The sequence below is a fragment of the Phytophthora infestans genome, genomic scaffold, assembly GCF_000142945.1.
Source record: "Phytophthora infestans T30-4 supercont1.2 genomic scaffold, whole genome shotgun sequence".
In the NCBI taxonomy this organism is placed as follows: domain Eukaryota; phylum Oomycota; class Peronosporomycetes; order Peronosporales; family Peronosporaceae; genus Phytophthora; species Phytophthora infestans.
The window spans coordinates 287,896-301,048 of NW_003303757.1; the positions used below are offsets into that span (position 1 = coordinate 287,896).

Sequence of the window (13,153 nt, forward strand, 5' to 3'; positions counted from 1 at the left end):
CATCACTGGTACGTTTATGTTGTATGTGCTGTAAGAATATTCTTATCTTTTTGACTTGCGATGCTCAGTATGACGCATATATACAAGTGAAGGCGGACAAAAACGGATAGAGAAAAGCGAGAAGCAGAGCGGCGCGAAGCCGCTGCTGCAGAAGTAGTTCGAGACGCCATGTCAGGGTTGCATCGATCCCGCTTGAGCGACTCGAAGAGCGAGCCCAGTGTTCAAGCGTGCAAAACGAACCAGCGCTGAGCTAATAGCGAACTATCTAGATACGAAGACTGCCATGCAGAGCAGTCGATCTGATCAAAACAAACAGCACCTAAAATTAGAAGCACGCCGTCTTGCACTTGAAGAGCATCGACTGAAGTTAGATTGCGAGCGTAACGATAAGCTGATGGAAGTGATGACGGCGCAGATGCGTATGATGGATGGAGACGATCACTAACGCAAAGAAGTAAGAACAAAATTGATTTTTTGTTAGCTGTATAAGTACTCACGTACGCTAGGAGGTGGAAGACAAAACAACGTTGAGGTTTGACATCCATATAAGCAAGTATGTACGTTTGCTAGCAGTGCCCCATGACATACATTTTACCCAGCGAAGCTTCTGGTTCTGGGCGTAGTCCAAGAACGCCCAGTAGCGTGCCACTTTGCTGAAGCCCCACTTCACACATACACGAACCTTGCTCATTCTCTTGTTGAACTCTTGTTGGTCGTTGCTCAGCGATACACCTTTAAAGGGTGCAGCAACATGGTCTTGTTGCCCGTATGCTGGATCACCGTAGAAGACGTAGTGCTTGCTGTCAATAGTAAGATACGGAGATGCAGCCTCTAGTAGCTGGCTTTGCTGCAGTATAAATGAGTCGTGGCGAGTGCCGAGAAAGGGCCCACTGAGATGGATGATAATGCCATCAGGAGCAACTACCGATTGGTACTTGAGTGCATGTTTTCTCTAAGTATTAACGACAAAATTAGAATGTTGCTACATGCATTTACTGCTCCGCGCTAATGTACATTGACTGGTACACGCTACTTACCTTGCGACCGCTGGACACGTACTTCTGAGTTTTCTTCGGGCGACACATTCCTCGGACCGTGCCATCTATAAAACCAACACATGTTCTTAGCGATGCTTACTTGTCGAAGATAGCTCTGGCATAGTTAGACAGTATATCGTTCGTAAGGCGGCGAGTGTCGAACAGAAAGAGATGCGCGAGCGAGCGGTAGAGAAATTCGAGCACTCCATTCGAAATCGATGAAATAGCGGTAGAATCGCGACCAAATAGATCTTCGAGGTCTTCGAGGCGTGCTGGATACGCCATCCGCCGAAGGAAAATGCACAAAACTTCTAGAGCTGAGACTTGATACCGTTGTGGTGTCAGGAAATGGTCTGGTAGCTTGAAATGTCTGACTAGAGCTATTATGTCGTCCTTTTTGAAACGAAAATCGTCTTCCAAACGGAAGCGGATGCGGGTTGTTCGAAATTGAGCCTGTCGGCTCGACATTTGTTGCCTCTGCGAATATGAAGGGTGAGGAGCGCAAAATCCTCCTCGTCACTGCTGTCGCTGTCGCTGCTGTCCATCGAATTGGCCACGGTTCAAAACTGAAAAATGACAGCTGCACACCGCTACAGTTATAAATCCACATGTCTAATCTGATTGTGTAAGCTGTTATTTTTCACATGTCTTGCACAACCTCTCTAATACAGTAGAAAGGTTTATTGTATTCTACCACCTGTTATAAATAATATACCCAGTACAAAATCGCTGCAAAGCATAATTTTAATTTGTAAAATCATTTTAAAGAAAAAAAAAAGAAAACTTAGCATGGCTTGGTCAACGTGTCAAGGTGAAGGCGGAGAAGCGTATCGATTTGCTACCTACGCGTCTATTTTACGAAGTATAAGCGCATTCAAATCGCTCTGCGTAGCGACTACTGTAACAAGTGACACCGCATTTCAGCTAACTACACTCTGTAAGGCCGTGACTTGCTGCTCAGCTAAGCGAATGCCTTCTTTGCGCAGATAATTTACTATCACGCTTACTCGCATAACTTGTAGCTGCGCAATTCGAACACGGTTTAAGCAGACCAATCAGTTCATGAAGAGGAGTGTGAAACACGTGACAACGTACCCGCTCGACAAAGACGACGCGCTTTAACTCTGTGGAAATATTAGATATATCAGTTTTGTGGTCATCGTCGATGATGTCAACCTCGCTCTTTTCAATTGAATCCAGCAAAGGTTCGAGGCGATCACGTAATAATTGCAGCATCTGACTGAAGGATTCGTTGCGCGCAAAGTTTTCCCACCGCTGAAGTTCGCCTGGTTGCACGACATAAGGCTTGCCAACCTCCTGTTTAGTTCTCAGAAGCGCCTCACGTCGCTTATACTCGAGATAACTCTTGTTAAATTGAGATCCGACCAAAGTAAGAGGCATGGCCGTGTAGCAGGCTCCGAAAATCATAGCGACAACAGCCACAAGTTTTCCCGAGCTCGTCACAGGCTCCATGTCACCGTAGCCGACAGTTGCCAAAGTTACGATAACAAACCAGAAAGCTGAAAAGAAGTCGTCGAAGCTCGAGATTTCCCCTTTGAAATTCACAAGAAAGCGTTTACCAGGCAACGAACCCTCAAGTTCAGCCGGGAACGTCATGTTGTGCTCTCCAATGATACATTCTTGGCCGTAGAAACACTCCTGACCCTTCTCAAGCTCGAACATGATGAAAGACAGAATGGTAGTCACGACCATAAGCATAAAGTACGGGATCGTAAGTCTTGCGGACGTCTTCGAAATCGATTCCCATAGCACCTTTGTAACAGGAATACTCTGTTGGATTTTGAAGATACGGGACAAGCGAAGCAGACGCAGGAAGGTAAGGAATTCTTGAGAGGCTGGAGGAATGACGTATATGGGCGTGACGCCGCCGAAGAAGCGACGACCTTCAAACACGAAGAATGGAAAGAAAGACGCCATCTCGATGAACACGAGAGGGTTTTTGAAATAGGTACGGTAGCTTTCACACACGAACAGAGCGGCCGCGAACTCGAACAGGTACGTGAGAGTGAAAATGTACTCCATCGCCACATAGCCATTGCCAAACTCAAAGAATGTCACGTGCAGGTTGTCGCATTCCCACTTTTTGCACACGCTCAGACGTCTATCCTGTTTGATGAGGTTGTTATCTTGTCGAAAAGGTAAAATGCGATCAATCTGGTCTCGGTACGAAGACTTGTTCAGGTTCAGAGTGTACAGAAGCACCTTATCTGATCCGTCACACGAGAGTCTGTCATCCACTGTGCTACTGCCAAAGTTTCCTGGATATCCGTAGCAAGTTGAATCTTCGAGTTTCTCGGTCTCCGAGCAACCAAAGCGAAGTCTAGCGCTGGAATTATCAACGGAAAAACAGCCAGGATCATTGCCATCGCTACTGATATCCAGCACATTCTCACAGTAACGCTGAACCCTGCGCTCGCATAAGTATGTCTGTTCGCCATACGTCTGTAGATCTGGCATGGTTTGGAACACGACGATGATCATACTGAATATGAGGCAGAACTTGACCCATCGGGAGATCGCACGAGCCAGGAATGAGGACTCTGGCTCCAGAATGGTAGTGCATGCCCATTCTCGCCATGTGGGTGGCGCAGCGACCTCCTGAGACTCAGCCACGATCATATCACGGACCATTACCGCCAGTTCCTCACACTTGAGGAAACACAACTCAGTGGTTTGCTTCAGATCACCAGTAATGTCACGGAGGTGACCTAAATTGAACTCCTGGGACGTAGCTTCGGTCACAAGTGCCTGCGTGATGAGAGACGCCTCGCCCGTAAGCGCTGCTAGTCGTAAGTAAAGTCTATTGGGTGCATTGTACTTGACGAGGATTTCGTGTTTCTGGTGAGCCCGATTGTCCCCTGTGGCGGCTGCTAGATCGATGTTAACGGGGGTAGCTACGTGGGTTCCTGCTTGAAGTTGCTGGAACTTCTTGACACTCTCTGCGTGCTGCTTCCAAGCGCGATCGAACTCTGTTCCGATAATAGCGAGAGGCATGGACAAGAAGAGCGTACCAGACATGATAATCATGACAGCGAAACAGCGGCTTGCCACGTTGCCTTTCGTCGGAGTGATGTCTCCGTATCCGATGGTGGCCACAGTGACCACTACAAAGTAGCCCGTGGTTAGTAGATCCGAGAAGCCTGGTTTATTGCGGTCGTAACTCGGATCCACCATGTACATGACAACAGAGAAGAAGAGCACAATTTCCGTGAAGAAAATCAGAGCCACGGAAATGGGGGCGACACTGGCGCGGATAGCTCGCAGCAGAATGTATGTTCCGGAGTGATTGCGGGCCAGTTTGAAGATTCGAAGCAGTCGACATAGCCGCATGATGACGAAGCTCTTCTCCTTACCGAATATGAGGTCGGTGTAGAATGGGACGATGGCAGCGACATCGAACCAGTTGAAAAAGTCACGCAGAAATGGCTTCAGACGTCGCTCGGTGAGGTATTCATGTTCGCGCCACAAGGATGGCCAGATGACGAGGCGAACGAGTAGTTCCGGGGTGAAAATGATGGTAAATACCAGATCTGCGTCATAGTAGCCGCTCTCGTTGGGAAGTTTCGGGTACTCAGGCTCGGAGCTGTGGTGGTTCGGACCGTCCAGCGTTTGCAGGAATAGGATAAAGCAACTGGTGAAGGCTGCACATGCAATGAAGAAGCTGTAGAGCGAAGCTCCGCGCGAAGAATTGGGGTCTACCATGAAGACGAAGACCTTTTCGAAGCGGCCGAGGGTCGTCGCGTGCTTGGTGACGCCCGTTCCAGTGCCTTTGATCATGGACTCAGCATAGAACGTCGAGTTCACCAGCTCGTCCAGCGAACCCTCCTGCGTGGCAAACGTCGGCGAGACCGCTGCGTAGAGAGGCATCGCTGCGGCTTCTGCAAGGTTTGGTAGTGGAGCTTTTAGCTTTTAAAAGTCTCCACTAATGATGGCGAAGCGGCTCCCATAACCGAGAAACCGCCAAAATGTGGAACCTAAGCTTTTGAGTGGCGAATTATGTTCACTTGATCATGACTCGTGGTTGAGTAATAGTGCCCCAGGGGTACTCCATTTAATACCTCAGGGGGCTTTATAGCAGGGTGGGGCACAATTTGAGGAGTTGACCCACAGAGATCGAGTAAATGAACAGAATTTTTCGGGCCGGCAAGACGAAAGAGTGTCAAAGCTCGTGCTAGAGACATGGGCTGAGTACGTGTTCACTTGGCTTACCAGTACATGTATTTGCACTTCAACATCGTTCAATATCCACGTTCATCATGCAAGCTGTATCTGGCATAACACGAATCGTGTTACACGATGCAAGTTTTCTTGGAGTGTTCTTTCCTACAATGAGCAAATGCTGCAACTACTGTTTTTTACTGCTGTCAATAATAAGTCAATATCTATTAATAGCTCTTCACCAAAAATTAACTACTGGTACACTCGCTGACGTTTGTTTTTAGCTACCAAGAAGGTAAGCTGCAAAGTCAGCATCGAATTTGAGAGGGCCCTGTCCAACTCGCTAACCACAAGAAGCTTCGTTCATTTTGCACCCAAGACAGCGTCCGTCTTCATTCATTAATTTACTCACAAACCCTCAACCATGGTGAAGGGTGAGGTCAAGGTCGCGTATCAAGGCATGCCTGGCGCCTACTCGGAGAAGGCGACGCGCCAGCTGCTAGGCTCGTCAACCAACGTCGTGGCTGTGGGGTATCCGTCCTTCGAAGAGGCCTTCCTGGCCGTAGAGCGCGAGGAAGCAGACTTTGGCATGTTGCCCATCGAGAACTCACTAGGCGGTAGTATCCACGCCAACTACGATCTGCTGCTCAAGTTCGGACTGCACATTGTGGGCGAGTACGACCTGCGTGTGGAGCACTCGCTACTGGCGCTACCAGGCGTGAAGAAGAGCGACATCAAGACGGTCATCAGCCACCCACAGGCATTGGCTCAGTGCGCCCACACCATCGCATCTATGGGCGCCAAGCCGCGCGCTGAATATGACACGGCCGGTAGCGCCAAGATGCTGGCAGACAACCAGTGGAAGGACACCGCCGCCGTGGCCAGCGACCTAGCCGCCGAATACTACGGTCTCCAAGTGCTGCAACGCAATGTTGAGGACGACGCAGGCAACTTCACCCGCTTCCTGCTGCTGAGTAAAAAGGGCCTGGACGCTAAGGCGGACACGGAGTTTAAGACGTCGCTCGTCTTCTCCTTCATGAACAGCAACGAGAAGGGTCAGCTGTACAAGGCGTTGTCTGCCTTCTCGCTACGAGACATTGACATGTCTAAGATTGAGAGTAGACCATGGGGACACACGGCCGAGCAGCAATACCAAGATACAGTACAGTCCGAGGACTTTTCACTGTCGGCCGAGAGCGTCCGCAGGAAATACAGCTACCTGTTCTACGTGGATCTCATCGGCCACCAGACAGACGAGAACGTCATCAATGCTCTGCGTCACTTACGCGAGTTCTGCAAGTTTGTGCGCGTGCTGGGATCGTACCCGACCAAAGGAAAGTTACTGGGCGAGGTGCGTAAGACGCTGGAAGCCGTCGGCGCGTACCAGGCCAATCCGGTCACGGCTTCACCGGCTATCACATCGCAGCAGCCCATGGCCGAGCGCTTGAATATCGGAATCTATGGCTTCGGCAACTTTGGCCAGTTCCTGGCCAAGACGATGGCCAAGACCCACGAGGTGCGGGCCACCTCCAGGACGGACTACTCTGCTGTTGCAACGGAGCTCGGATGCAAATACTACTCGTCAACGACGCAGCTCGAGCAATTCTTCGACGGCCTGGACGTTCTTCTACTGGGTGTCAGTATCTTGTCGTTTGAGAGTGTATTGAGCAAGATCCCCAAGCAGTTTCTGGAAAAGCTTGTGATTGTGGACGTGCTGTCTGTGAAGACCCACCCGAAGCAGATTATGCTCCGAGACCTTCCTCAGAGTGCAAGTATCTTGTGTACGCACCCGATGTTTGGCCCCGAAAGTGGCAAATACTCGTGGAGAGGCCTACCGATGATGCATGAGAAGGTGCGGATCCTCTCGGGAGAGCACAACCACGTGATGGACAATTTCCTGCGCGTTTTCGAGACGGAGCAGTGTCGAATGCTGGAAATGACGTGCGAGTCGCACGACGAATACGCTGCGAGCAGCCAGTTCTTGACGCACTTGACCGGTCGAATTCTTAGTGTACAGGGCGTAAAGAACACGCCTATCGACACTCGTGGGTTCAAGAATCTCGTTCGACTTGTGGAAGACACGTGCAAGGACAGCTTCGACCTGTTCCAGGGTCTCTACAAGTTCAACCCCAACTCCGAGCAGCAGATCCAGAAGTTCCGTGAATCATTGGCCGAAGTCACGCACAAACTCGGCAACAAGCCTGTCGCCACGTCTACTGTTCGTGAGGAGGCTCCGATGACTGAGAAGTACCCGCAGAACCCGCTGCTGGGCAAGATTGCGGCGTCCAAGACGGTGGTGATCCATGGAATGGCGAAGCAGCTGGAGGCCGAGGGCAAGCAGGTGTGGTCGCTGTGTGTGGGCGAGCCCGACTTCGCCCCCGCCGAGCGCGTGCTGCAGGCTGGTATGACTGCCATGGAACAGGGTAAGGTGAAGTACACGGACGTGAAGGGCACGGCCGAGCTGCGTACGTTGATAGCGCAGTATCTGGAGACGTGCAAGGGTCTAAAATACGATCCGTTGACGGAGATTCTGGTGTCGAACGGCGCGAAGCAGACAGTGTACCAGGCTCTGCTGACGATCACGAAGCCGGGCGAGCAAGTTTTGATCCCAGCGCCGTACTGGGTGAGCTACCCGGAGATGGTGAAGCTGACAGGCGGCGAGCCTGTGATTTTGCAGACGAAGCTGTCGGAGAACTACTTGATCGACCCGGTGGAGCTGGAGAAGGCGCTAGTGGCCAACCCGCGCATTAAGTCGATGATGCTGTGCAACCCGAGTAACCCTGCTGGCACGGTGCACTCGCCGGCGCAGCTGGAGAGCATCGCTGCGGTTTTACGTAAGCCTCAGTTCCGTCACATCCTGGTGGTCGCCGATGAGATCTACGAGCAGTTGGTGTACCAGGACGAGGGTGAGGCGAAGCGTGAGCACCAGAGCTTCGCGACACTACCGGGCATGTACGAGCGCACGCTAACGGTGAACGGATTCTCGAAGTCGCACGCGATGCCGGGTCTGCGTATCGGGTACCTGGCTGCACCCAAGTACTTCGTCCAGATGTGCACGAAGCTGCAAGGTCAGCTGACGTCGTGTGCGAGTTCGGTGGGCCAGGCCGCTGCCGTGGAGGCGATGAAATTCGAGATGGAGTGTGTGTCGCAGAACAAGGAGCGTATGACGGAGACGCTGGCGATCATGGACGGGAAGCGCAAGTACATCGTAAAGCGTCTGCAGGCGATCCCGCAGCTGGAATTCGCGTACCCTACTTCAGCGTTCTACGTGTTCCTGGATCTGGCGTCGTATTTCGAGGGCAAGCAAGGCGTGACGGCGGATAAGAGCGAGGTAGTGAAGGACGCGGACGATTTTTGTGAGTACCTGTTGCGCCACTACTACGTGGCCTTGGTTCCGGGCTCGGCGTTCGGCGTGAAGAACGGTCTGCGTATCTCGTACGCTAGCTCAATGGAGACGATCGAGCACGCTCTGGACGGACTGGAGCAGTCACTGAGCGCGCTGACGTTTGAATAGATTGCTGCTGAGCTAATAACAAGCAGCCAGCATTTGTTTGTTCGTTTTGTTAGAATGAAAGGCTGCAATTTCATGATGAACATAAGAATAGAATGGAACGCATTAGCGTATGTGTCGATCTAAGATTCAGGACTACCGGCCCAAGTCTAACGATGTACGCGTAAAAAACTAAGTTTCTTCGTCGTACGCGTCTTGCATTCGCTTCCCAACTTAAATGGAAGAAATCTCAGAGGGTCTTTCCACTTGTACATGTGTATTGCGCTGTGCTGTATTGCAAGTTTCATTGAGCGAAGCCGAGTGACGTCGGCAGCGGTGTCACTCGCCAGTAACAAAGCCGAGCACTTGCTTCAGTATCAGGAACGTCCCGGCTATAGCGACCAATCACTTGATTGGTCGCAGATAAGCTCTTTTTGTGGATCAAATACCCCGTGGGTCTTTCACCGAATTCCGGTGATCGAACGTTGATTTCATTCCTAACCAAGAAAGTATTACCGTATCGTCGTAGTCCTAGGCGTCACTTCAATAGCAAGATTTTCACATCGCAAGCACAGACAGATGTGAGCAAATCATGGTTTTACGAAACGTTGGGAGGATAATACGTGCAATGTAATTATTCGACATTGCTGTTTAGATCATCGTCAGATTCAATGTCATCGTCCGAATCGACATGGCCGTCGGCAAGATTGCAATTCTCCAGCTCTTCGACAATACTACTGTCAATGTATGCAATCTCGATATCCGTCAGATCCGCTACTGTGCGCGTGTCGCTAATGATGCCAATCTTATCAAACCCGCTTACAATTGTCTCCTTTGAAAGATTTGTCCAACACGCCGAAACCCACTCAGTGATGTCAGCTCGATTAGGTGGCTTTAATTTGAACGGGTCTTCTGTGTGCAAATCTTGAAGTCGTTTGATTTCGTCATCGGCCCGTTCTTGGGTCAAATCTTTGCGAGCTCGTGCAATCAACGAATGAAGCTCTTCTCGCTTGTGCTGGCGTCGTTCTTCTGCAGTGCGATACTCTACAAGCTGGTTTCGTGAGCGGCAAACCCACAATGTGCGTAGCCTAGCTTTAAAAGACTTATTCCATGATATGTCTGCCGGTTGGCAGACATAAGTGTATCTCGGTGGGACTTTGAGAAGGACAACGTTAATCGATGCCGCGTATTCCTCGACTTCATCGGTCCAATGCCCGCTAAAGTCATCCCAGATTAGTAAAATGTTTTCATCCAGATTCGCTCGCTCAGCAAAAAAAAATGTAGAAATCTGACAGACAACGCTGAATTCCACCACGCGCATTTGTTTCCGTAAATTTGGCAGCTAAGTCGTTTTTGTAATGGACTAATTTCACGATTCCACATTGTTGGACTAAATCCATGGCGCAGAGCGTCATTCTCGACGCGTTTGGTCGTTATTGTAGAAGGTAGGCATTTAAATACTAGAAAAGTATCCAACTTATTACCTTCCCAGTCTGCTAAGAGCATGACAGTAGCTCGAGCCTTCTCCTTATTACCACACCTCACCCATACGGTCTTAGCACCACGCTGGTCTATAGTCTGTTTTGGCAAGTACTCATAATTCACGGCTACAGTGCATGTTCCTCAGCAAAACAAAATAATAGTAACTTTTAAAAAAATGTACCGTACCCGTTTGATCTGCGTTGTATACTTGTACACACTGTCTGTCGGTTATTGTCTGCAGCACCAATGTCCGGAGCGATCTAGCCGCTTCTAGAGCGTCCTCCGGTGTCGTTTGCACCTGCCTCGTACGTGCACGAGGTGAAAGTTTGTGCCGTTTTAGAAAAAGTTTTATCCACGTCGGTGAGGCAGCAAATTTATCCCCAAGCCCGATGTCAGAAGCAGTCTCTTTTGCCTCTAGCTGCAACATGAGTCGCGACACAGGTGCGCCATCCTTTCGTAGGGAGTTGAGCCAAAGGACGATCGACGCTTCGGCCGCCTTGGAGAGCACAGTTGCATCACCAAGACTACGTAAATTTTGGTGCCTGCCGCGGCCCGACTCACACGCAGCACGGATATCAGCGGACTGTTTGGCCCACTTGTTGATCTGCTTCTTTTTAGCTCGTACTGCAGCATCGGTCAGCTCACCGTAGAAGTGTGCAATCGTTTCATCAAGACTTTGACCTTCTTCATTGTAATTTAGAACATCCCTCTTGTGTGAATACTCCACCGCTGTGCGTTGATACGACTTTCGCTTCTTGCCTTGCCCATTTATACGAGGGCGGCCCATGGCTCTGTTTGCTGGTGCTTTTCTGACAATGAAGCGTTGTTTTATCCTAACTGACTCTAAAATTACCTGTCACCCCAAATGTAAGAAACAAAACCACCTGCCAGAAATACCGCTTATTGATTGGTTTTTGGTAGTCTGACCCTTAGAAGTAAACGACGCTTATGACTACGACGCTACGGTAATTAAGGCACGTGTTACTGTGCCCATCTGGGGGAAAATGTGACGAGGCATTGGTTCCCATCCGACACCATCCGACACCATCCGACTCCCACATACGACCATTTGTGCCCATCTACCGAAAGAGCCAGTAATGTAATATTTTGATGCGTGTCACGCAACTATACGGGTTGCTGCGATTAACCGGACTCCTATACGGGATTAACCGGACTCTTATACGGCTATGTCTGTCTTGGACTGACAGCAAGCTACGGGTGAAACATCTCACAAGCGCATTTTCATTCGCATTTTACTACTGGTTTGGTCAAAAATGTAATGTATTGAAATGCACAAGCTAAGGTATCTGTAGCGCAGATACTGCAGCGTCTTCTTGTCGATTAGTCCCGGCGACTGTGCACCTGCAAACACCTCGCAGGCGACTAGAACATAGATACCACAATTGTAGTTATCTGCTTGGACTCCGAGATGGCTCCCATAGCTTTGGACGCGACACCCTTCGAATCCTTGCACCCGAAGCAAATTTTTGATGTGTTCTGCAGCTGAACGGACTCCAACCTTGTACGTCGACTCCATCGGATCGTAGAAGTAGATTCTGCGCTTTTCGAGGTCAATCATGATAACACACCAGTGGTTCAGGTTACAGCTGACTGGAACCAACACTTGCTCCGTGGATGCACCGAAAAACAGAGCGGGCAAAGCATCATCGTCGGTCCAAATTTCGCCGTTAACAGGCACACGTATTGAGCCTGGACTTGCCACTCTAATCATCGGATTTGGACCGAGCAGTTTTGTCAGCAACGTGCTCATAGTATTGTCGCTAAGTTGCCCCTTTGCAGCAACATCTCCACAAAGACGCGACCCACATTACCAGGCTCATCCCCAAATTCTTGCATCCACGTCTTCAGTCTCTGTTTGCTCGTCGTTCCTTCACGCTCTTGATCCTTTAGGCGCTGAATGAGGTTGTGGACGTCGCGAATTTTCATGTTACAGTCTGAATTTTCAAGGACAAACTGCAGAATATTTTTCTTCCTTGCCTTCGCCTTGCGCAAAACATCAACCGTCTTCACCATGGAAGGAGCAAGTGCCGTTTGGACCGACGAGTAGTGCTCGTAGTTGGAACGAGTCAGGGGACGGTTATGCTACAGTTTGGCAGTAGTGACGCATAACGCGAACACAGGGTCGTTTGTGCTACCATTGACGACACGGACACAAGCGTTTATCTGAAGGAAGAACACATATTTTGTCAGTATTACGAAAGGCATTACAGCACATCCAGTTGCAGGTGTCCCATCTGAACCCGACTCGATGGGAATTCACCCATCTGTGCCCAACTCGATAGTATTTAGCCCAACTGTGCCCAAATATAAATGACTACATACCTGTGCACCGCGCTCAGTCGATCGTATTTCCCGACGTGGCCGCTTGCCTTTACCCCGCGGTTTGTACTTGCCCGCGTGGGTGCAAACAAGGGTCTTGTTGTACCAGATCCACTCCTCTGGGATTAGAGGAGCTAAAGTATTTTGCTTCTGAATCTTGCGGTTGCGCTCCTGGACCTTGTTGTTAGTACAAATTCGAAAGATCTGGTACACATACAGTAGTAATTAGGCTAGTTGTCAACTAAACAATTTCTTAGCGATGCGAACCTGGTATGTCTGCGCCATATACTCGTTGAGGTAAGCATGGAATGACTCCCACGAGTCAAACTGCATCTGAAGTAGCTGGGGGGCTAAGGCACAAGATGTCTCTCCACTGGAGGCCTCCTCTTAAGCGCTCTGTGTCTCGAACTGGCTCGAGGTTTGCGACGACTGTACACTCAAGTCCCCGGATGGCAGTGTCCACTCGGCGTCGCTGTCACCGTTGTCGCTATCATCTTCACTCGGAGCAGCGTACTGTCGGCGCTTTTGTGCTGGACGCGGCCGGCGCTCCATACTTGCCGCTTTGCTCTTTTTGTCCAAATGAGGGGGAGCTACTCGTTCTGTCCTTGCAGTATACTGTATACGC

At 50.0% G+C, this 13,153-nt stretch overlaps 2 protein-coding genes across 2 annotated transcripts; one reads left to right on the plus strand and one right to left on the minus strand.

Annotated features, from left to right (window-relative positions):
- Positions 1–1,597: 1,597 nt before the first annotated feature.
- PITG_01192 (Voltage-gated Ion Channel (VIC) Superfamily) lies at positions 1,598–4,925 on the minus strand (the record flags this gene model as incomplete). Its single annotated transcript, XM_002907823.1, has 2 exons — positions 1,598–1,603; positions 2,133–4,925. 2 exons carry the CDS (start codon positions 4,923–4,925, stop codon positions 1,598–1,600), a joined length of 2,799 nt encoding a protein of 932 aa, XP_002907869.1.
- Positions 4,926–5,638: 713 nt separating this feature from the next.
- Positions 5,639–8,762, plus strand: PITG_01193 (aspartate aminotransferase, putative; the record flags this gene model as incomplete). Its single annotated transcript, XM_002907824.1, has 2 exons — positions 5,639–7,839; positions 7,894–8,762. The coding sequence occupies 2 exons, from the start codon at positions 5,641–5,643 to the stop codon at positions 8,728–8,730; spliced, it is 3,036 nt and encodes a 1,011-aa protein (XP_002907870.1).
- Positions 8,763–13,153: the final 4,391 nt, after the last annotated feature.